Genomic DNA, 24,031 nt, shown 5'->3' with positions numbered 1-24,031 from the left:
GAGCTTGAGAAGAATGTCATGGAGATGGTTTCCTGTGCCTGCAATCAAAATATTTTAATGCCAACAAAATTAGTTTTAACATCTCGGGATTAGATAATGAAAAAAATTAATTTTAGGTAATAGATTTTTATAACAAGCACCAGCTATAGTTCTTAGAATTCGAACGAAAATAAATTGTTTTTAAAAACAAAGTTAAAGTTATATATATATATATATATATATATATATATATATATATATAATTTTAGTTAAAAGACTTATATATATGCATATATATATACATATATTACAAAAGATTATTATTATAGATATATATATGTTTGTGTAAATATATTTATATAATTTTTAATTAAAGTTATTAAGCCATTGACTCATGGTCAGACTAATTTGTTCCGGAGATATGGAAGATAATCTGTTTTTTATTTATTTCTGAGTTGTGTTTGAAACATGTTATAAACTTATAATATAGAAGTTAAACACAATAGTAGATCTGAGTTTTCAGTTGTGTTTAACATATTATAAAATCAAACAAAATCACTATATACTTGTAAACGTAAATAAATAAATATTAATAAGTTGATATCTATCTACCACTTATCATCACATCTCCTTAGTCTATCCATGGTTCAAATTTTTCTAAGGAGGCAAATAACCCATGAGTAATTTTCTTCGATAATCCGCTGGTAATTATTAATGACATCAACAAATTTTCTATACCGACGTTCTACAATCGACCGACAAATTTGTCTGTTTCCACGACAGTTAGAGCTGTTTCCGACGAAAAACAGATAGATATACCTATTAGTTATTAAGCTATTTTTCCTGTATCAACACATCTCCTTAGTCTAACCAAGGTTCAAATTTTTCTAAAGAGTCAAATAACCCATCAGTAATTTCTCTACATGTATATTGTTTGCCTGCGTAATGTGTTGGTTGCCATTAAATAAAGGGCACCATTCAATTGTTAGAGTGATAGGACGGAGAAACCAAGCCAACATGGTAGTATCCCATATGGCTAAGCTTATAAGAGATTAAAAGACAAATGTCTCATTACTCGTTAGGTGTCATATCCCATAGGACGGAGAAACCAAGCCAACATGATATACACCTTTTAACGATATGTGTCTATTTAATTTGTAATGATCATCACTGTCTTGATAGCTTTGTTTGCTTCTTAATAGAATTCCATTATATAAACGATGCATTTTATTGCATGTGCATGAATTCCTCCATATGGCATCTGATGAAACATTTGTCTTTAACACTCTAATAAGCTAACAACTCATAAGGAACGTAGCAACAATGATTCTCAGCAGACCAACACATAAGGATGATGTGAACCACTGCAAATTTAGGGGAACAATGTAAAAAAATGAGTCAATTAAAAATAGTTCCTCTAATAGAACTCAACGTTTGTTGATTCAAGAAATAAACAAAGAGATAACTCGAAAACCGTTGAATCCGAAGAATGGCCGTTCAACGAGGGTTTTTGATAATATCATTGATTCACTAAGAATAACGATAAATAAGAAAGAGATAAGATCAAAACGATACTAAAAAAAAACTCAAAGTTCTAATCAACTCATTAATCAACAATAGATATTCAACTCTACAACGCAGACTTCTTTAATTAATAAGATAATAACTTTTTTTTGAAAATCCTATTTAAAGATACGGTCTCATCAATATCATGAATCCCTTTTCAAATTTACAGTTTTAATATCTTTTGTTTCTTAGTTTGTTCATATATAAGTTTTTTTCCCTGTGGCTGTATGTTTTTTTTTTCAACAAAAGTATTAAAAGTATAACAAAAATGTAAATTAGTATATTCTATTGTGAATTATTTACATATTAATTGGGTGATTGGTTTGACTGCAATTGCAGATTTTTGTTGTACCTATAAATTTAGAAGAAATTCGTTAGAATCGTACGTTTTTACACAATAATCTGAATATGAGTACATTAGACCATGTACATAGCAGATTTTTTATATGTATTAGAAGCCAAAAAATATTAAATTAATGGGTAAAACAATTGATTTGGGTCTGAGCAGTATCACTGGAGTGATACTTGTGATACCAGTCTCTGATGACGTGGCGGCTCGGGATTAGTTGGAAAAACGCGTTTTTGTGGGAAAGGAGAGAAATTTTTGTTTTTATTGTAATATTACCCTTTGTAATCCTATATTTTAATATATTAAAAATCCCTAATGCATGGTACACATTTTTCTAGATACCAGCGCTAATCCTATATTTCTACAGAGTTTCGGTAGAACTTCTGCAGAGTTAAGGTTGCAAGGTCTGCCGTTGACATTTGTGTATCGTGGCAAACTGCCCGCATGGTCTTTTTCGACATTAGTCCATGAAAATTCTCAAGCTTTTCTAAGGTTAATTATAAAATCAAATTTACTATAATCCCACGTAGCTTAATAACTTTTATAAATAAAATTCTTTATTTTTGTGTTCATAATCTCTTTAAAATACTTGAGATTATTTTAGAGAAGCTAAAGTTTTCCATTATACTTAATAATGTAGTTTATTAATTTAGCATTTCATGTTGTAACGTTATATATATATTTATATATATTTTTTTGACATCTTTGGATCGACAAAGAACGATCCATAGTCAATCTCTACTACGTTATATTCTAAACTGAAAACTAATATCATTTTGGCTTCAAAGTTGGTTAATATCTTCTTAAATTGATACTTTGCAGCCATGGAATATTTCAATATTTGTTATACTAGTGACACTGTCTTAATGTAGCCCATTGCTTTTATATAATTTGGACGGAAGATCATCAAATAAAAGGGTTAAAAATGTAAACACAACAAAAAATTTACGAGTTCATGTTCCGAACATAACCCTAGTTCTCGCCTAAAATATGTTCCGAAATCCACTCGAACCTTCATGGTTCCTTTACATATAGTGATTAAAAGCTAGGATTTTCATGATTAACATGTAAATTAACTTATCTTACATCACAAGGTAATTCATTCACTAAAATGCCCTAATCAACTAGAATATTGTGTACAATGGGTCGAGCTTTACACATAGCTAGCAACGGTGTCGCAGTACGCATCAAGGACATGGGTTCTTCTCTACTGTCAACATATTCTTCTCCAATTCTCTGCCACTCAAAACACTGAACCATCGATCCAAGAGCCAAGCTCACTACCCGATGAGCTAGGCCAACCCCGGGACAAGCTCGTCGTCCAATCCCAAACGACAACAACTTTTGATTAAGCTTTTCATTTACGAACCTCTCTGGCTTGAACATTTCGGGGTCTTCCCATATAGACGGGTCTCTATGCATGGCCCATATGTTCACCAATAACATCGAACCACGTGGAACGTCGTATCCTGCCAACATGCAATCCTCTGACGTCATATGTGGATCAAGTGTAGGAGCTACCGGGTAAAGACGTAGGGTCTCCAACACAATCCATTGGAGATAAGGAAGATTTATAGTATCCGACTCATCTATTAACCGGTCAAAACCGATTATCGTATTGATTTCGGTCCTAGCTTTCTTTAACACTTCTGGATGGTTCAACAAATTCAACATCGCCCATTCTAAAGTCCACGCTATTGTTTCAGATCCAGCGAATATCATAACCTGTAAATTCAAAATCGATTATTAGCAATCATAAAGCTTGATTAGTGTTCTTAAAGATAGTATATGGATTAGTCAATACGACAATACTTACAAGTATTATTCCTTTAAGAGTGACATCTGTATAATAATCAGGCTGAGTTTCTTGGAGAGAAAGCAAGTGATCTATCATAGTGGTACCCTTTTCTTTCTCCGCACGTTTCTCATCCACCAGACTCTGCAAAAACTTATCGAGCCGACTCGCTAACTTCTTGATGTGTTTCTCAAAATTTGTGATCCAACGCAAGATTGGTATATAATCGGCTGCATTCCCTGCGCCAGCGCTAGACATAATCTCGTCAATCAGTTGTCTCACTTGCTGCGCAACTTCGTCTTGCTCTGTGCCCTCACCATAAAATCGCTTCCCGGCTACCATTCTAAAAATGTTATTGATAGTCAACTCAAAAAACAGACTTCGCATCTCCACCTTGGCAAACCCCTGATTATAGTCACAAAACAAATTATCAACTCTCAAGTTTTCATTTTCATACTTCTTAATCTTTTTTAGTTAGGATTAGGGATTCCCGAGAACTGGAACCGAACCGAATAGTCACACCGGAATGGATGATATAAACTCTCCTAGCTAAATTACCCAAACAGAATCCGAATTGAGAACCGGTTTGGGAAACCAAACAGTATACCCGAATATATATATTCAAAAATATTAATTATACTTAGTTATAATTATATACCCAAAAATGTGTGAATAACAAAAAAAAATATCCAAATTAACCTAAATATCCAAAAAAATAGTTATATTTTTCAAAATCATCCAAGTCTTTTGTAAAAATTAACCAAATTTTATTAAAATTGAACCACTTTTTTTAGTTTTTTTTCCAAGAAACCGAACTGAACCCAACGATACCAACCCGAACCAAACTGAACCCAATTAATCCGATCTGAACGGATAATAAACACTCCTAACCGAAAACCCAAAACTTGATTAACCCGAAATCCAAACCCGAACCCGAATGCCCACCCTAGTTAAGACTATGTATAAACATTTTTTTTCGTTTCTGAGTTTGTTTAATACCCATGTAATGATAAAGGGAACACTACTACAAATCACTAGCCTGTTATCAGCTTATTTGGATATATTGTTAAGATATGTAGAAGCTCACATACATGTCGCGAGTTTTTGGAGAGACGTAGTAACAAGTGTCGGATCTCATCCTTACGGACAGATAAAAAGCCATTGAGCCTGTGTGACGAAAAGATCTCCAGGGTGCAGATGCGGCGCAGGTTTCGCCAGTGGTCACCATAAGGCGCACTTGTCATAGTGGTGGAGTTGTACTCAATATGTTTCCCGACAATGAACTCTGGCCTATTGGCTAAAACAATGTCGTTTTTTGTAAAGCATTCTTCAGCGATGGAGTAGGAAGAGACAATAACCATGAGACGGTTTCCGAGGCGGAGGCAGAAAATTGGAGCGTCACCTAGGGATTGAGAGAAAGAGAGGAATGTGCGGTGAAGCGGCATCTTCAGGAGGTGAAGGTGTCCAATCAACGGCAGGGGCCTAGCCGGACTTGGTGGTAGGTTAAACTTGCTTTGCCGTTTACCAAAAAAAAGTGTAAGAGAAATGCAAACGAAGAAGACGAGAGATAGAATTAGGAAATGGGTCTCCATTAGATCTTAGAACTCGTAATGTGTTGAACTGAAACATGCATGGTGGTTAGAAGTTATAGCTTAGTTTATAGCGTAACTGAGTTCACATGGAGCAAAAAAAATGTTCAAATTTTGGTGTTGTCATGGAATTATCCCACCCGTCGCTAAAGTTATGTTCAAGTCACATGCAATTAAATACGTGTTGAATTGAAACATGCATGGGGCTTAGAAGTTATAGCTTAGTTAATAACGTAAGCGAGACTTTACGTGGAGCATTATAATGAAAAAAAGATGTTCAAATTTTTTTGTTATCATGGGAATCATTATTCCACCAACCACTACAAATAAAGTTATTTCGGTTTGGTTTTGAAACTAATGTAGTCAAAGAGTTCTTATTTAATTGTATTATTTTTTATTAATTTAAACCGGATTCACTACAAGAAAACATGGATTTAGCGACTACAAGAAACGTAACTAAAGAGTCGCTAAACACATAATAACCACTAATTAGCGACTAATAAACGTTATCGCCGAACACTGCGTCGCTAAAATAAATTGTAGCCTAATAGTCGCTAAATAGCGACTATTCTGCGACAACTATTTGAAGTCGCCTGTGCGTCGCGTATGAGTCGCTAAAGTGGCGACGGTTCTGCTACTAATATGTCACTATTTGGCGACTGGTTTGGCGACTAGTAGGTGACTGTGGAATCGCCAAAAAGACACTACAAGGCGACTGTTTTATGAATGTTTTAGTGACTGAATGGCTATCGTTTTGCGACTTATTGGAGGTTTATTTTTGGATTTTGCCTGCTTATTTTGATTCCAATTACGTTTGCATTTACTAATTAAAACCAAACATACAAAACATACAAGTTCACAAGACCAAAACATACAAGTTCTTAATAAACATAAAAACATACAAGTTCACAAGACCAAAAGTACAAGTCCAAAATATCAAGTTCACAAGACATAAATACAAACATACTTGTACCATAAGTACAAGACCAAAAGATCAAGTTCAAGTTTTTGAGTTAAGAGGAGAGAAAGCTAAGTAGCAGGAGTAGTACCATCAACATTAGCAGCAGGAGTTGGATTTGGTTGGACCTCTGAATGATCATCCGCAGCAGGAGTTGATTGGGAATTGAGGAAGGCCAGGAAATTAGGGTCAGTTTCACTCAGGTACTTCTTCACCATCGACAAATGCTTGATCTCAGCTGCTTGTGATGCTGCGACCCGCAATGCCTCTGCTTCACGTGCTGCTTGTAGAGCTGCTTGTTCCTCTATCTTGCGGTTAGCATCCTCAAGCTGTGACTGCAGGGTTATGAAAGAAGAACTGCTTCCTGCGTACTTGCGCTTCCCGTTGATGTAAACCCCTAAGCTGCCAATTCCAAAGTAATCCCCTCTATCATTTGTGACAGTAGACTGCAAAACAAAGTAAAAACATTAGTGCTTAACAGATAAAAGTAGACTACAGAGCAAAAGACAAGACTACTACCTGAAGAAATATCTCATCATCCTCCTCCTGAGACAGCTCAGACTGACGCGAATTACCATCATCTTGTTCATCATTCTCTTGCAGGGCAGCCAACTTAGCTGCCTTGTTCTTGAGATATGCCTCATGGATTTCCTGCGCCTTCCTATCCACAAATGTCCCATCCTTCTTGGTATGAGTTCTGATGAACACTTCTCCAATAGTAGGAGGTCTTCCCAATTTAACTTCCTGAAATATAGTAACAGAGATGTCAGCAAGTAATAAACAAAACAAGTATTTAAAACAGACATGTAACTTACCATCTCTTGCTCCACTTGTAAAAGGACTTTGGACCAGAAACATGCTTGTGAGGACCAAGACCATTACGGTCAGACATCCTAGCTGCTGATGTGGTTGAACTCTTGGCTTGGGCTTCTTCAGTATCCCAAAACTTACACATCTCTCTCCACAGAGTTTTCTCAATCCAATACGGCCTCACTCTTGGGCTTTTTGACCCTGCCTTACTAACCATGTCTTTCATACGCAGTGCAATGATCTTGTAGAACTTGGCTTCAACCACACCTGTAACTGAGGGATGCCAGGTGTGTGTTTTCTACCAAAACAAGAGGACAGTGAAGCAGATGTTAGTTATCAAAATACAATATGAAAATACAGTAGTAGAAGAGGGATAGAAGCTTACAGCGAATTCAAGAAAGTATCTTTCTCTTCTTCCAGTTGGCACACAACTCCAATTGTAGTATGGTCCATCAAACTTGTTAGTAAAACACTTGGTGACCTTCCGGGTTAGCTTACCCTTATCCTTACCAAACCTACAATCAAATAAACAAACTTACAATCTATACACAAGAATACAAACAGAACAATACAACACAAGAATACAAACTATACCTAAACAAACTTACAATCTATACACAAGAATACAAACAGACCTAAACCTCTTCACAAACTATACCTAAACAGAACCATACCTAAACCCTAAACAAGAACCAGAACCATACCTAAACCCTAAACAAGAACCAGAACCTATACACAAACAGACCTAAACCATACCTAAACCTATACACAAACCATACCTTAACACAAACAGACCTAAACCATACCTAATCCTATACACAATTCTAGACAATCCTATACACAATTCTATACAAACAATCCTATAAACATTCAGAATCCTTACCATGTCGTCCCAGGCTCTAAAGTCGGAGAGATGAGAGTAGTATAGAGCTCACGGCCTGGGATGACAAGCGTATCATGTAAAGTCGCGAGGACATCTTCTGGGAGTGTTGAATCCCTCAAACCTTCATCCTCCGATGTAGTTTCATCATCAGCTTCTTCATTCAATGCAGCTTCTTCTTCTTCAACGTTCTGAGCTTGAGAACTGTGACCAGACAGAGAGGCTCTTGGTGGTCGTTGTTGATTAACCACTGGAGAAGGAACCGGCGCTGGAGGCTGAACTGGAGCTGGAGACTGAGAGGCACGGGGAGATCCAGATGCTAAACGATGAACAGAGGAGACAGATGCTCGAAACGGAGTCGTTCTAGAGCCCCGAGGAGATCCACCAGCTGCATGCTGAGATCCTTCGCCCGACTGGAAAAGCTGCAGCGGAGGTGGATAGTCTCTTAGACTCAGTTGCGGTGAAGGCTGACGATTCGGCGGATGCTCAGTCCCATGATTTGGATCTTCAGGGTTCGCCGGCGTGAACTCATACTGCGACGGAAGGCTCCTTGGTCTTCGACTCGATACACCAGAAGATGTGGGTCGAGTAGGGACGACAGTGGGTCGCTTCACCGGAGACTTCGGTCCCCTCTTCCCTCTTCCGCTTCCTCTTCCACCGCGAACACGAGGAGCCATCGATTAGACCTAAAAGAAGTAGATTTGTAGAGAATTGGAGAGAAATTGCAGGGTTAGGGTTAGGGTTCGTCGAGATAGAGAGAATTAGGGATCTAGGGTTAGAGAAATGCGGAATTAGGGTTTCCTCGGTTAGAAATAGGGAATTTATACTATGGGCCAACGCAGTAAATCTAATGGACCGAGACCAATTAAAAGGCCCAATTAGAAATTATAGTCGCTATAAAGTGGCTAATTAGTAGCCCAGTTTATAGACTAAATATTTAGAAGCTACTTAGTCGCCTAATTTGGCGACTATACAACGACTATTGTTATCCGTCGCCAAATGCAGACGGATTAGCGACTAATGTTGTTTAGGCAACATTCAGTCGCCTAAATGTAGCAATTCAGTCCTCAAATTCAGCGACTAATTTATCAGTCGCTGAATAACGTCGCTAATGACGTGTTTTCTTGTAGTGATTAAAAATTATGTATAGTGCAAAAAAAAACAAAAACAAAACCACAATATATTGCATAACACAAATGCTATTTTAATTGAATAAATTACGTATTATAAATGCTATTCTAATTGATTAAATTACATATAACAAATGCTGCAATTTGATAATTAATAACAAAATATATTCGCTACTATAATATTACATTGCATAAGAAAACACGCTATAATATGTAAACAAAATATAGCATTACCAGAAACTGCTATCGGAAGCTGTCGATCTATTATCATGGACGTAGATATAGCGCTTTCTACTCCACTATCGTCTCGTTAGATAGCGTTATTCGGCCGCTAAGGATACTCAATTTTCCTATAGTATGTCACTAAAGATATGTTTTGTAACGTCTCATGCAATTAGTTACAAAGAAACATGTGTAATAAATCAACATTATGAACTGTCCAATTGTTATGTATTTTACTAGGGTTTTTTTAAAATAATAAATTGAGAAATAGGCAATTTTCCAAACGTAATTAGAAAACTAGATAGTTTACTATTTAATATTTATAATTGGCAAAATCCCTCATTTTTAGTGTCTCCACTGTTTTGAAGACATTATGGACCCTACATAATGTGATTCGTACATTTTATTTCGCGTACAGATGTACATTTTATTTCGCGTACAGATGTACATTTGCGGATGTTTCATTTGTGGAAAGTTGGCTATTTCATGTCTTACCTAATCATCTGTGTTCAATTTATACCTTCTGATTATTATTATGTGAATACAATGTTACATGTTTTTTTAGTAACTTTCACAAAAGACAGAGAAAGGCGAGTTACACTTCAATCAAAAGCATCACGAATCTTATGGACAATGGGACGAGCTTTACACATGGCTAACAACGGTGTCACAGGACGCATCAAGACAACAGTTTCATCTTCTTTATTGTCAACATATTCTTCTCCAATTCTCTGCCATTCGAAACACTGAACCATCGATCCAAGAGCCAAGCTCACTACCCGATGAGCTAGGCCATTCCCGGGACAGGCTCGTCGTCCAATCCCAAACGACAACAACTTATGATTAAGCTTTTCATTTTTGAACCTCTCTGGCTTGAACATTTCTGGGTCTTCCCATATAGACGGGTCTCTATGCATGGCCCATATGTTCACCAATAACATCGATCCACGTGGAATGTCGTATCCTGCCAACATGCAATCCTCTGACGTCATATGTGGAACATTTGTTGGAGCTGCCGGGTGAAGACGTAGGGTCTCCAACACTATCCATTGGAGATAAGGGAGATTTTTAGTATCCGCTTCATCAATCAACCGGTCAAAACCGATTTTCGTATCGATTTCGGTCCTAGCTTTCTTTAACACTTCTGGATGGTTCAACAAATTCAACATCGCCCATTCTAAAGTCCATGCAATTGTTTCAGATCCAGCAATTATCATAACCTGTAAATTCAAAATTGATCAACCATCATAATGTTAGATTAGTGTTCTTAAAGATAGTATATGGATTACGCAATACTTACAACTATGAGTCCTTTAAGAATGACATCTGTATAATAATCAGGCTGAGTTGCTTGGAGAGAAAGCAAGTGATCTATCATTGTGGTACCCTTTTCTTTATCAGCACGTTTCTCATCCACTAGACTCTGCAAAAACTTATCGATCCGAATCGCTAACTTCTTGACGCGTTTCTCAAAATCTGTGATCCAACGCATGATTGGTAAATAGTCGGCTGCATTCCCGGCGCCAGCGCTGGTTACAATCTCGTCCATCAGCTGTCTCACTTGCTGCGCAACTTCGTCTTGCTCTGTGCCCTCACCATAAAATCGTTTCCCCGCTACCATTCTAAAAACGTTGTTGATAGTCAACTCAAAAAGCAAATGTCTCATCTCCACTTTCGCAAACTCCTGATTTTATAATAAGATTTTAAAAATGAATTATTCTCAAATTTTTCATTTTCATACTTCTCAATCTTTTTTTTTGGTTAAGACTATGTATAAACATATTTTTTTTCCATTGTGAGTTTTTTTACCATATTGCCGGGTTTAGACCCGTGTAATGATAGAGTGGCAACACTACTACAAATGACTAGGTTATATATATTTAGATAAATTTTAAGATATGTAGAAGCTCACATACATGTCGCGAGTTTTTGGAGAGACGTAGTAACAAGTGTCGGATCTCATCCTTACGGACATATAAGAAGCCGTTAAGCTTATGTGACGCGAAGATCTCCAAGGTGGCGATACGGCGCAAGTTTCGCCAGTGGTCACCGTAAGGCGCACTAGTCATAGTGGTGGAGTTGTACTCAATATGTTTCCCGAGAATCAACTCTGGCCTATTGGCGAAAACAATGTCGTTTTTTGTAAAGCATTCTTCAGCGATGGAGTAGGATGAGACGACAACCGTGAGACGGTTTCCGAGGCGGAGGGAGAAAATTGGGGCGTCACCTAAGGATTGAGAGAAAGAGAGGAATGTGCGGTGAAGCGGGAGCTTCAGGAGGTGAAGGTGTCCAATCAACGGCAAGGGCCAAGCCGGACTTGGTGGTAGGTTAAACTTGCTATGCCGTTTACCAAACAAAAGTTTAAGAGAAATGAAAACAAAGAAGATGAGAGATAAAATTAGGAAATGAGTCTCCATTAGATCTAAGAACTTGTAAATGTGTTGAACTGAAACATGCATGGTTGTTAGAAGTTATAGCTTAGTTTATAACGTAAGCGAGAGTTCACGTGGAGCATGATGATGAAAAAAAGATGTTCAATGACGAAAGCGAGAGATCAAGTTTTGGTGTTGTCATGGAGTTTATCCCACCCGTCACTAAAGATATGTTCACGTCCCATGCAATTAAACACGTGTAATATATCAACATTCATAAAATAAATTCGGATCCGCCATCCCAAGTAGCATAGCCAGCTATACAAGATCTTTGAGTACAAGAATTCAGCTAAGTTATGGAAATTGAGCAACACAAAACAAATTGGTTGATGGCTTCAGTTCCTTCACTGGTGAAGAAAACGTAGTTACCACCCAAGGTCATATCTCCAACGAAAGTCCGACCACCATATGTGACATTAGACCGCGACTCACAGTTGACATAAAACTTCTCGGGACGAGGATATGTAGATGATGCAGAAAGAGTGAGCTGAGGAAGAAGAACAATAACCACCATCATCACAAAGAGAGAAACAACGTTCAAAAAACAGAGATTCTCCATAGCTTAGACGGGAGAGAGAGGAGTAAATAATGAAAGTCAAGTATTTGAGGTCAATTGATTAAGAAACATTTGTGGTTTATGTGAAGAGGATGGAAGAAGAGGAGATTGAAGGAAAAATAGAGAATTGAAATTATTGGTTTGAATAATAAGGAAGAAACATCACTCTCTAATATTTACTCAAGGTGTCCCAAAGTCCATATTACACGGTTTGACATATATATTAGTTTGATTGATTTTTTATTTTTATTTTTCCCGATACATGTGATTATTCTTTTACGTGATATATTTTCATTTTGTCGAATTATTGTTACATGATTCGTTTAATGACTTTATGGTATTCAAATTTGATTAGTCTTATCGAATTATATTTTTTTATGATCCAAGTATATTTAAATCGCTAATTTATAAATTTTTGATGGATGATGTTTTTTTTTTTTTGGATGATACTTAATATGTATAGTTATATTGTCATGTATTTCTATCTTCTTTTTTTTTTAAATGACAAAGTTATAGCCACAGTTTTAAATTTCAAGTTTCGTCAGTTTATCCCAACCAAGTCGGAATAATGTTTACATCCAAAATGTAATATTTGGTGAACTTGGAAAACGTCTCCAATTCTCCATATTTCCGATTATCTATAAACCGGAAATAACCGGCTTTTAAATTTTGAAATTGAACCAGAGACACATTTCAAGAAATTTATAATTTTACACACAATTGAAAATGATTTTATCATCTTGCGTCAGAGATCTTCAACTGCGAAAAAACTCGAGTCTCCGACGAATCCGTAAATCCAAATCTGTTCTTCGATTCATCATCCTTCTGAACAAACGAGTTCGTGCTAAACGAATCACTCACCATCAACCTCGGAGCCACCAACGAACCACCAGAGGAGACAATCGCCGTACTATCTTCTTCATGAGCTTCTCTACGAATCGTCATCATCTGAAGCTGAAGAACATACTCAAGATCCCAAATCACATCTCCCATACTCGGTCTCTCATCTCCACACTCTTTCAAACATTTCTCAGCAATCTCCATGAATTTCTTCAAAGAATTCGTCTCAATTTGACCTATCAAACTCGGATCTAAGATCTCATCGATTTTACCTTCTGATTTGCAGAACAACGCCCATTCCGCTAGATTCGCTTCTTCGTAACGTAGAGTACAATCTAGAGCTGGTCTCGCTAACAAAACCTCGAGGAGGACGACTCCGAATGCGTAAACGTCAGATTTCTCTGTTAAGATATGTGTTTGGAGATACTCTGGATCTAAGTAACCGAATGTTCCTTTGATGTTTAGGCTGATATTAGTTGGATCTTGATTACGAATCGTGAGTTTCGAGAGTCCGAAATCGGCGACTTTGGCTATAGTGTTCTCGTCTAGTAGTATGTTTGTGGATTTGACGTCTCTGTGTATGATTACTCCTTCTGCGCAACTGTGGAGATAATGTAAACCTCTAGCTGCTCCAATGCAGATCTCTAGTCTTTGTTTCCATGACAAGGGAGGTAGATTCGAGCCGTATAGATGTTCTTTAAGTGTACCTTTCTCCATAAACTCGTAGACGAGGATCATTTCCGAGTTTTCTTCGCAGTAGCCCGTTAGAGAGACGAGGTGTTTGTGCCGGATTCTTGAGAGGACTTGAATCTCGGTTTGAAACTCTAAGATGCCTTGTCCTGAGCCGGTTTTGCCTCTTTTGATAGCGGCTTTGGTTCCATCAGGAAGAATAGCTTTGTAAACATCTCCGAACCCGCCTTTCCCGATCAACAACTCCTCGTCGAAATTGTTTGTAGCGCTCAGAATGTCTGTGAAGGGAATCGTTAAGCCTAAGTGTAGGTTGCGTAATGGCGAGTTGTGGTATTGTGAGATAGGTCTATTGTCTGAACTTCCACCTCTGTGCAATGGCAAAGGAGACCATACAGTGCCTTCAACGTCTGGCTTAGTCTTCTTCGATCTCCTCCGCTTCAAGAATACCATAAACAACAAACTCAAGACCAGAGCCGATGCAGCAGCAGAAACACAACCAGCGATGATATGAACCCGGGAACTGCTTCTATTTGAAGAATCAGAACCAGATTTAATCAAAAACTCCATCATCTCCAGACCATTCAGAAAACCAGCATCTTTATCGGCCTCCTTAGTACCTATACTAATATTCAAGAGTCCAGAACCATCAGAGACATTCACGACATCGATAAAAAACGGAGTTGCCAACTTAGGCTGCTCTGAAGGCTTTACATCTACTCGCCAGTACCCATTTACATAGAGATAGAAATCGGAGTCGGAGTTTGAGAAGTTACTTAAAATATCAGAGAAATGAATCCTGATGAAGTGTCTATAGTTACTTTTGACCTTGAACGACCATGTAACATTCGTCAACATCCCCACCCGCTCATTCGAGCTGCGGTTCATTGCTTTAGCTGTCTTGTAGACGAAAGCAGGAGCAGTGAATTCCGTGGCTGACAGTGACCCTGCTGTATTGTAGTTAGGCGTTTGTGTTGAATTAATGTTCCTCGCAGAATCTTTTCGGTAGAGAAAGTCTTCATCATCAGGCGACCAAGTTCGTCCCAAGGTATCATTATCCGGTGTGATTTTCTCACCTCCTACGTTTAATCTGTAAATCATATGCAGATTCTTGTCGAAATCTGGCTGAATTTCGAGGTCATTAGGAGCAGGGAACACTTCAATGGCGTTGACGAAAGCCAAAGAGGAATGATCCGGCACTAATCGAATTTCGAACTCCAGCGAGTCCATCATCAGGAGAAACTCTTCAACTCTTGGGGTCTCAGTGAAATTCTGAAGCGGGAAACTTTTCAAGTGATGATTAGAACCAGAAATTGCAGAGACAGTGAACCGAGCAGTTAAAAGATCTGCCCGAGAAAACACAACAGAGAAATGGAGACGCACAAAGTGCAGACCAAGAGAATCAAGTTTGAACTCGTAAGAAGAAGGGCGTCTGAATATCCTAACCGTCCGGTAGATTTCAGGCACAACGGACGATTGGTTGTCGATGACTTCAGTTCTATTGGTGAAGGAAACAGAGTTACCACTGAAGTTCTTATCTCCAACGAAGGTCTGACCACCATAAAAGACATTAGAATCCGATCCACAGTTGACGTAAAACTTCTCAGGACGAGTGTACGTCGAAGTAGCAGAAAGAGTGAGACGAGGAAGAAGAACAAGAACCATAATCGATACAAAGAGAGAAACAGAGTTTTGAAAACAGAAATTCTCCATAGCTTTGATGCAGAGAAGGAGAAAGAGGGAAAGTCAAGTATTTGAGGTCAATGGATGAAGAAACATGTGTGGTCGATGTGAAGACTGGATTGAAGAAGAAGATGAGATTAAAAGAGAAATAGAGAATTGAAATTATTGGTGGAACGAAAAGAGAGAAGACTGGAGTTGACTTTTTAAGTCATCGTCTTTTGTCCTGTGAAACAATCATCACTCTCTAATCTCTTTACCTATGGCTCTCCAAAACTGACCTAGTAAACGGTCAGTCTCTATATTTCTCAAAAAAAAAAAAAAATTAATTCGAGTTATTAAAATTTAGAAATTTGTATAAGTTATATGTTTGTCTATTTGATTTTTTGACATGATAATTTTTTTAGTACATATTTTTTTAGTTACACTTCAAGCAAAAGCATTAAGAATCTTATGGACAATGGGACGAGCTTTACACATGGCTAGCAATGGTGTCGCAGGACGCATCATGGCCATAAGTTCTTCTCTCGTGTCAACATATTCTTCTCCAATTCTCTGCCATTCAAAACACTGAACCATCGATCCAAGAGCCAAGCTCAGTAACCGATGAGCTAGGCCAACCCCAGGACAAGCTCTTCGTCCAATCCCAAACGACAACAACTTTTGATTAAGCTTTTGATTTTCGAACCTCTCTGGCTTGAACATTTCGGGGTCTTCCCATACTGACGGGTCTCTATGCATGGCCCATATGTTCACCAATAACATCGAACCACGTGGAACGTCGTATCCTGCCAACATACAATCATCTGACGTCATATGTGGAACATTTGTTGGAGCTGCTGGATGAAGACGTAGGGTCTCCAACACTATCCATTGGAGATAAGGGAGATTTTTAGTATCGGCTTCATCTATTAACCGGTCAAAACCGATTTTGGTATCGATTTCGGTCCTCGCTTTCTCTAGTACTTCTGGATGGTTCAACAAATTCAGCATCGCCCATTCTAAAGTTCCTGCTAATGTTTCAGTCCCGGCAAGTATCATAACCTGTAAAATTAAAATCAATAATCAGCTATCATAAAGTTTGATTAGTGTTGTTACATTTTGTATATGAATTCCTCAAACTTACAATTATGATTCCTTTAAGAGTGACATCTGTATAGTAATCAGGCTGAGTCTCTTGGAGGAAAAGTAAGTGATCCATCATAGTGTTACCCTTTTCTTTATCCACACGTTTCTCATCGACCAGACTCTGCAAAAACTCATCAACTCGACTCGCTAACTCCTTGACCCCTTTCTCAAAATCTGTAATCCAACGCAAAATCGGTAAATAATCGGCTGCATTCCCAGCGCCAGCCCTGTACACAATCTCGTCAATCAACTGGCTCACTCGCCGCGCAACGTCATCTTGCTCTGTTCCCTCTCCATAATATCGTTTCCCGGCTATCATTCGAAGAATGTTGTTGATAGTCAAATCATAAAACAATTGTCTCATCTCCACCTTCGCAAACCCCTGATTTTATAATCACTTAAACAAATAGATTAGTTCTCAAATTTTCATATTTATACTTCCCAATCTTTACTTGGTATAGAATATGTATATACATTTTTTCTCTGAGATTATTAAGATATTTTAGTAGAGTTCCTATGTTATATTTGTTTTGGCGTCTACATCTCTAGCACATGCACATGGCCAAGTTTAAACCTAGATAATAATACAGTGACGTTACTAGCACAAATCGATATAGGTTAACTATGACTTATAAGATTCTCTTGCTATATAAATTTTTTTTTGATATGTAGAAGAAGCTTACATACATGTTGCGAGTTTTTTGATAGGAGCAATAACAAGTGTCGGATCTCATCCTTACGGATAGATAAAAAGCCATTGAGCTTGTGTGAAGAAAATATCTCGAGGGTACCGATACGGCGCAGGTTTCGCCAGTGGTCACCATAAGGCGCACTTGTCATAGTGGTGAAGTTGTACTCAATATGTTTCCCGAGAATGAACTTTGGCCTATTGGCCAAAACAATGTCGTTTTTTGTAAAGCATTCTTCAGCGATGGAGTAGGAGGAGACAACAACCGTGAGACGGTTTCCGAGGCGGATGGAGAAAATCGGGGCGCCACCTAGGGATTGAGAGAAAGAGAGGAATGTACGGTGAAGCGGCTTCTTTAGGAGGTGAAGGTGTCCAATAAATGGAAGTGGCCTAGCTGGACTTGGTGGTAGGTTAAACTTGTTATGCCTTTTACCAAACAAAAGTTTAAGAGAAATGAAAAAGAAGAAGGCGAGAGATAAAATTAGGAAATGAGTTTCCATTAGATCTAAGAACTTGTAAATGTGTTGAATTGAAACATTGGAGTTAAAAGTTATAGCTTAATTTATAACGAAAGTGAGTGCTTTCGTGGAGTATGATGATGAAAAAAAGATGTTCAAATTTTGGTGTTATCATGGGAATAATATCCCACCTGTCAATAAAGATATGTTTCATAACGTCTCATGCAATTAATTATAAATAAACATGTGTAATATATAAATCAACATTGTTAATTACTTTGTTTGTGTTTTACTAGGATTTTAAGGGATTGAAAATTTATGATAATAACTCATATCTAGGTTGGATCTATCTATATAAGAAGATGATAGTAGAACATATTGTTTAATTAGTCAGTGTTTCAAGATCTAGATTTTTGCGGATGTTTCATTTGTAAACTCTTTATACCAAAGAATGAGAAAAACAAAAAATTATATACAAACACAATAAAAATACAAAGCAAATCGAGATTCAACATAGTAAACCTAGTGATATTTTAATAAAATAAAAATAAAAAACTGATTTAAAAAGATACATTTAAAACTTAAATTAGATTTTACTGAAAATGGTAAGAATAGCAATTTAGGTTACACTCCAAAGATTTGAAACCTATACACATGGTTCCATGGCAAAAAAGATAAATAAATGAAAGCATAAAACGGTAATTAAACCAAATTTTTGTTTCATCTACTCAAACAAGCAAAGAAGCCGTGAGAACAAGATGAATCAATGACGTTTATGTTGTCCTTCCCGAAAGAGTTGCAAAAGGAGAAGAACGAATGCAGATTGTAAAACACCTTGTTACAAATTACAACTAGATTTAGAAGCATTTCGCAAGAAGCCCAAAACCGAGCCGTCAACGGTAAAAACTCTTTTTTTTTTTTGGGAAAGCGGTAAAAAATACTTTTGAATACGTACTCATTTCGCTAGTAGTTATAATTGAATGCACTAAACTTGTTTCGTGTTTATGACAACGGTCGAGTATAACTACGATTACAAAAAGAATAAGAGCAAAAGATTAAAAATTGAAAAAAAAAATGAATGTTTGTTGTGAATTCGAGTAAATTTGGATGAATCTAAAGAAAAATGTAACACTCGACTATTTCTATATTATGGAAGACTCCTAGTATTCTAAGAACTTATTTGAGTAAATATTAATTTTATTATAAACATAATGTAAGCATAAATAAGGCTGGTCACTGGTGGATCAATAGGATAAGGCTATTGGATCAACAAGATAAGACCGTTGGACACAGAAGAAAGCGTTACGCGGGAAGCAGCTTCCTCGGATTCTGGATATGGAGAATTCCATTTTATACAAGGCAAGGTCAAGGTATTATCATATCAAAGAAATGAGGATTTGAAGATATCTTGTATTAGGAAGTTAGGTTAACAATATGATGTGTTGCTACCAATATATTGTCGACCTAGATTCTTAGTTTAGGTTGGCCGTCTTTTGTGAAATCACAAGATCTAAGCATAGAAAGTTTTTAGGATTCTTGGTAAGTGAATAAAGACTGATACATAGCTCTTGATAGTGGGATTGAGTAGTTAGGAATTAGTTAGTGACGAGTCTGTAAACTACATATAAATCTGATTAAACAGATCTGCAAGATTGTTTAAGCGATTCTTAATAAAGAAAATAAGTTTTTTTTTTCAATTGTGCATGTGTTCTAGTTGTTAGACATTACCCCTCCTATTCAAGTATTTGACAAAATTCTAATAATTATTTCCATACTTATAATATAGTTCAAAATTATGCATAATATTCAGACCATATTACATCTCTTAGTGACTGTAACTTTAAGCCCATGCTTCATGTGAAGGATAATAGAAGGAACTGGCTCGATCTTGTGTCCATCAACGATCTTTATCTCATAGTTTTGTATAATTTTTACAGCCACTGTCTTCAACTGTGTCATGGCGACTTCTTTCCCCAAACAAGTCCTTGGACCGGCATTGAACGATAAGAACTTAAAAGATGGCATATGAATCAACCTTCCACTCTCTGAAATCCATCTCTCCGGTTTAAATTCCGATGCATCTTCTCCCCAAACCGATTTCATTCTCCCCAATGAGTAAAGACAGAACACAATCTTCGAACTCGCATCGACTCTGTGTCCACTCGGAAGAACGTCAGGTTTTGTAGGAGACTTGTGCTGAAATGGAACCGGTGGATATAGCCTGAGGGCTTCACACAATGCGCCATGTAAATACACCAACTTGTTTAACTCTTGAGAACTGAATGAATCAGAATCAAAATCGTTGGTTCTTGGAGATAGTTTTGTGTTGATTTCTTGACGAATCTTGGTTATGGCTTTTGGGTTCTTGGAGAGAAGCCAAAAGAACCAAGTGAGAGCAGAGCCTGTGGTGTCTCTACCAGCTATCATGAAGCTTAAGATCATGTCTCTAAGGAATTTGTCATCACTTGGATTCAACAACTTGTACTTGGTCGTATCCACACTCATGTAAGACATCAACAAATCTTTAGAAGAAGAGTCGATGTTAATAACCCCATTGGTTATTTCATCTCTCTTAGAAGCTATGCATTTAGAGCAAACTCGGTCGAAAGTCGAGTGAGCTTTTCTCATCTTCATCTCATCTCCAAACCCAATAAATCTTTGCATCTTCCAAACCATCTCCGGCTTGACATGCCTGAAGAAAATTGCTGCCTCTGCTTCGTCTAAAGCTCTAGCAAACTCGATTTGCGGCATTTCGGTCGCAAGACAACCTGGATCAACCCCGGTCGCTAAAATAAACGAAGTGTCGAACGTAAATCTTTGGAACACATCTTGTAAGTCAACGACTAGTTTCTTCTCAGCAACGTAATCAAGAAGTGGGACAAGCCCTTTCTCTAGCTTACTCATGCTTGTTCTTAGTGTAAACCTTTGAAAATCTTGATGAGTCATCATGCTTTGAGCTGATTTCCTCAGATCTTTCCATAACTCAGAATCTGCATTGAAAATGCCATCTCCCAAAACATCGAATATCTTCTTGAACTCGGATCCTTTCGGGTAATTCGCGAAGTTTGAGCTCATGATGTGGTGGATATTAGCCGGATCAACGGTGATCAACATGTCGAGGCCCCCGAAACACGGACCTTTGAAAGGATAAGTTAAGTTTGAGGCCTCGAGAAGCTCGGTTACATAGTCATAAACACGAGGGATCTCCACGAGTAAACCCGGAAGCATACCGAGGAACGGCCAGTTAGTGAGAAACGAACGATGAGGTTTCTTGCTAATCAAGCAATATCCGTAAAGGAAGGAGATAAAAAGTAAAGAAATTGAGACTTCAAGTAAGGTTATTAGAGCCATTAGAGAGAATTGAGAAAGTGTTTCTTCTTCTTTTTTTGTGGAAACATGATTCTTGTTTTTGTTCCTATTACATATGTAAATATATAATATAAGATAATGTATAAATTAATACAAGGGCCTGCGTGCCATTGAAACTGGTGATGTGTCTCTCTCGTGTAGGTAATGAAATTAGATAATATCTTACTTTTTCTGGTTATTATTGATCCATTTGTTTTGTTCCGTATCTAGCTTTGTTGAATCTAATTTGGAAACCAATGCAAAAAAATATAATAATAATAATAATTTGGAAACCAATGCATGTGACAATTGATATTTTCATAGTTATTTGTCCCAATAGATAATACACAAAGGATCTAGCTGGTTTCTGTAACCAAGAACCAACCAAAGAAACAAACAAGAAACTTTTAATTATAACATTTGTCAATCACCGTGCAGTCCGGTCGTCTGGTCAATGAAGGGATCAGAAAAATTTGGCTCCACATACCAACATAATTTGAAGTGTGTGGAAGTCGAAACTAACACAATCGAGATTTGTCTAGGGTTTAAATTTAGGAATATGATATATGTGAATTCTCAAAGAACAACAGAAAACAATTGTAACCAAAGATGGTGTTCTTGATCTTATTGATGAAAAGAGTAGTTTTGATCGTACAAGAGTTTGATCGTAAAAGAAAAAGGTGCTTGTGCTGTGAGAGCTTTTGCGTAGTGTAAAGTCTAGAGCGATATTGCTTGTGCTTTGATTGAGCCTTGAGTCTCTTTATATATAGGTGATAAACCGCCTCTCCAGCGATATTCCCGGAAGATTTCCATTTATCTTGAAGTCGGCTCAGAATATCGCGGATTAGGATAGTTTCCTTATTTTTCGGGGGTTTCCTGATTTGAGTTGACCTTTCGAGATTCTCCCCTATCATTTCCGGGTCTATCGGAAATGATCCTTCGGAAATGATACCTTACTTGGAAATGATACTTTGAAGGTGAATATTTACCAAGTCTTTGCCTCGGGTGATGATGAAGACTTTGCCTCGGAGAACTCGTGCAACCGGCTCGGGTACACAGGAAGGACTGGCTCGGGCACTCTAGAATGGCTTGTTTGAGTACCCCGAGGCGACGGGCACGGGTGCTCCGAGGCGATTGGGCTCGGGCGCCCCGAGGCGGTTGGGCTCGAGTACTTCCGAGGCGACTGGGCTCGGGTACCCCCGAGGCTATTGGGCTCGGGTGCTTGAGACGTCTTGTTCAGGTATCCCCGAGGCGATGGGCTCGGGTGCTTGAGACATCTTGTTCAGGTATCCCCGAGGCGAGGGGCTCGGGTCTACTAAATCGATTAGGTGGATAATCCGAGGTGGCTGATGCGATATCCTGAGGTGATCTCTGTAAAACTCCCGAGGTGTTCAAAGTCTGGCTCGGAGCCAAAGGATGGAATCCGACCCCAACAGTTAGCCCCCCAGCTCGTTAGTTTGGGGACCCAAGCGTGACGAGCTCTATGACAATTAGGCTGAGCCGTTTACTTTGGACAGTTCGGTCCCTTTAAAGTTTTTGGCGATTCGAATTCCTGTCGTTTCATCTTCTCTTGGCGTGTGACGGTTGGGATTCCTTCTCGAGAAGTGGAAAGGTCTTTTCGCTGATTCCCGAGATTCATGCGGATGCGAAGTATCCTACTCAATTCGTGCGTACCCGACGCGCCTTAGACACAGATACGATGTGTTTTATTTGGCTCGTTCGTACCCGACGCGCCCCAAATCTCTATAAATGTTAAGCCTCCGATTTATTTTTTCATTTCGCAATTGCAAAGGAAAATTTTCAAGGTTCGTTCTCTTCTCTCTGATCTTGAGTTCTTGTATTTTCTACTTTTTCCGTTAATACTTCCGTCATAGCGCCACCGTCATTAGATCTAGGTTGATTTCTCCGATCTGTCAAGCTTTGTTCCTCCGATCAACTTCTTCAATCTCCCGAGCCGGAAAATGTCTCTTTCTGATTCCAGTGATTCGCCCCGAGGCGACACTCACCTCCCTGTCTACAAGAGAAAGTTGGTCTGGAGTTCTTCGAGCGACCCCGAGGCGGACCGTCAGATCGAATTGTACCGTGGTAGTGATGCAGAGTCGGCTTCACGGGAAGAAGACCCGAGCCGTTTCATCGCTCGGGAAGATGCGATTGCAGATGTGGCTCGGGATCAGGATTTGCCTGATGATCCCGAGGCGATTTTGAATAGGAGGGGGATACATCCGCCGGTAGTTGGCGAAGCTGGAGTCTCAAGCTGGCAAAGTGCCCCCGAGGCGCCTCTTCTTCCTAGTAAGGCCGAGGAGGTTCATTATGACTCTGATGAGGCGGCCAGGTTGCTTCAAGCTAGAGTTCAAGCAGCCAAGGGTCAACAGAAGAGGAAGCGAGCCAAGAAAGCTAGGAAACCCGATCCCCCGGGTTCCAGCTTATGCACGGAGGACTCCCTTCGGGATCTCAAGGCCCGGTTCGGTTTTAGCGAGGGGATTGAACTAAGACTTCCAACTCCGAATGAGCGAGCAGATGATCCACCCGAGGGGTTTTTTACCCTTTACGAGGGGTTTTTCTACTATTTCTATCTTTGGCTTCTAATCCCGAGGCCGATTTTGGCGTTTCTGTGGTCGTACAAGATTGCTCTATCCCAGATAACGACCCGAGGCCTGCGGCATCTAGTGGGGATTCTAGTCCGAAGTATTGAGACAGTCAATATTGTCGGCCTTAGCCACTTAAGGAATCTCCTGGAGATCCGGCACATACCAGGCCCTGTTGAGAGATTTTATATATCCCCGAGGCCAAATAGGAGGGTTATCGGTGGCTTCCCGAGCAAGGATGAGAAGTACACCGATAACTTCTTCTACGTAGCCTTGAATGAGTATAGTGTCCACGAGGACTACTTAGGGAAAGTTGTTGGAAAGTGGAGACAAATCGGTACTACGCCCGAA

The 24,031-nt window shown here is 38.6% G+C and overlaps 5 protein-coding genes across 6 annotated transcripts; all 5 read right to left on the bottom strand.

Annotated features, from left to right (window-relative positions):
* Window positions 1–2,883: 2,883 nt before the first annotated feature.
* Window positions 2,884–5,362, bottom strand: LOC9314738 (cytochrome P450 81D11). The gene is made up of 3 exons (XM_002878625.2): window positions 4,781–5,362; window positions 3,711–4,094; window positions 2,884–3,619 (listed from the first exon to the last, which is right to left on the bottom strand). Exons 1-3 carry the CDS (start codon window positions 5,279–5,281, stop codon window positions 3,011–3,013), a joined length of 1,494 nt encoding a protein of 497 aa, XP_002878671.1. The 5' UTR covers window positions 5,282–5,362; the 3' UTR covers window positions 2,884–3,010.
* Window positions 5,363–9,782: 4,420 nt separating this feature from the next.
* LOC9314736 (cytochrome P450 81D11) lies at window positions 9,783–11,861 on the bottom strand. The gene is made up of 3 exons (XM_002878623.2): window positions 11,195–11,861; window positions 10,579–10,962; window positions 9,783–10,498 (listed from the first exon to the last, which is right to left on the bottom strand). Exons 1-3 carry the CDS (start codon window positions 11,735–11,737, stop codon window positions 9,881–9,883), a joined length of 1,545 nt encoding a protein of 514 aa, XP_002878669.1. The 5' UTR covers window positions 11,738–11,861; the 3' UTR covers window positions 9,783–9,880.
* A 974-nt stretch (window positions 11,862–12,835) lies between these two features.
* LOC9314734 (probable receptor-like protein kinase At2g23200) lies at window positions 12,836–15,607 on the bottom strand. Its single transcript, XM_021027580.1, has one exon. It carries the CDS (start codon window positions 15,504–15,506, stop codon window positions 13,002–13,004), a length of 2,505 nt encoding a protein of 834 aa, XP_020883239.1. The 5' UTR covers window positions 15,507–15,607; the 3' UTR covers window positions 12,836–13,001.
* Window positions 15,608–15,808: 201 nt separating this feature from the next.
* Window positions 15,809–17,853, bottom strand: LOC9314733 (cytochrome P450 81D11). Of its 2 annotated transcripts, none has more exons than XM_021027581.1 (3): window positions 17,289–17,853; window positions 16,600–16,983; window positions 15,809–16,517 (listed from the first exon to the last, which is right to left on the bottom strand). In XM_021027581.1, the coding sequence occupies exons 1-3, from the start codon at window positions 17,787–17,789 to the stop codon at window positions 15,903–15,905; spliced, it is 1,500 nt and encodes a 499-aa protein (XP_020883240.1). In that variant the 5' UTR covers window positions 17,790–17,853; the 3' UTR covers window positions 15,809–15,902. The 2 variants fall into 2 exon arrangements, with proteins under 2 accessions (XP_020883240.1, XP_020883242.1); XM_021027583.1 differs by having other exon boundaries at window positions 16,600–16,998; window positions 17,289–17,333.
* A 1,636-nt stretch (window positions 17,854–19,489) lies between these two features.
* On the bottom strand, window positions 19,490–21,157 carry LOC9316556 (alkane hydroxylase MAH1). The gene has a single exon (XM_021029975.1). It carries the CDS (start codon window positions 21,096–21,098, stop codon window positions 19,554–19,556), a length of 1,545 nt encoding a protein of 514 aa, XP_020885634.1. The 5' UTR covers window positions 21,099–21,157; the 3' UTR covers window positions 19,490–19,553.
* Between the last annotated feature and the right edge of the window lie 2,874 nt (window positions 21,158–24,031).

The sequence above is a fragment of the Arabidopsis lyrata genome (assembly GCF_000004255.2).
Source record: "Arabidopsis lyrata subsp. lyrata unplaced genomic scaffold ARALYscaffold_4, whole genome shotgun sequence".
Taxonomy (NCBI): domain Eukaryota; kingdom Viridiplantae; phylum Streptophyta; class Magnoliopsida; order Brassicales; family Brassicaceae; genus Arabidopsis; species Arabidopsis lyrata.
This window is presented reverse-complemented; position numbering and strand designations above follow the sequence as displayed.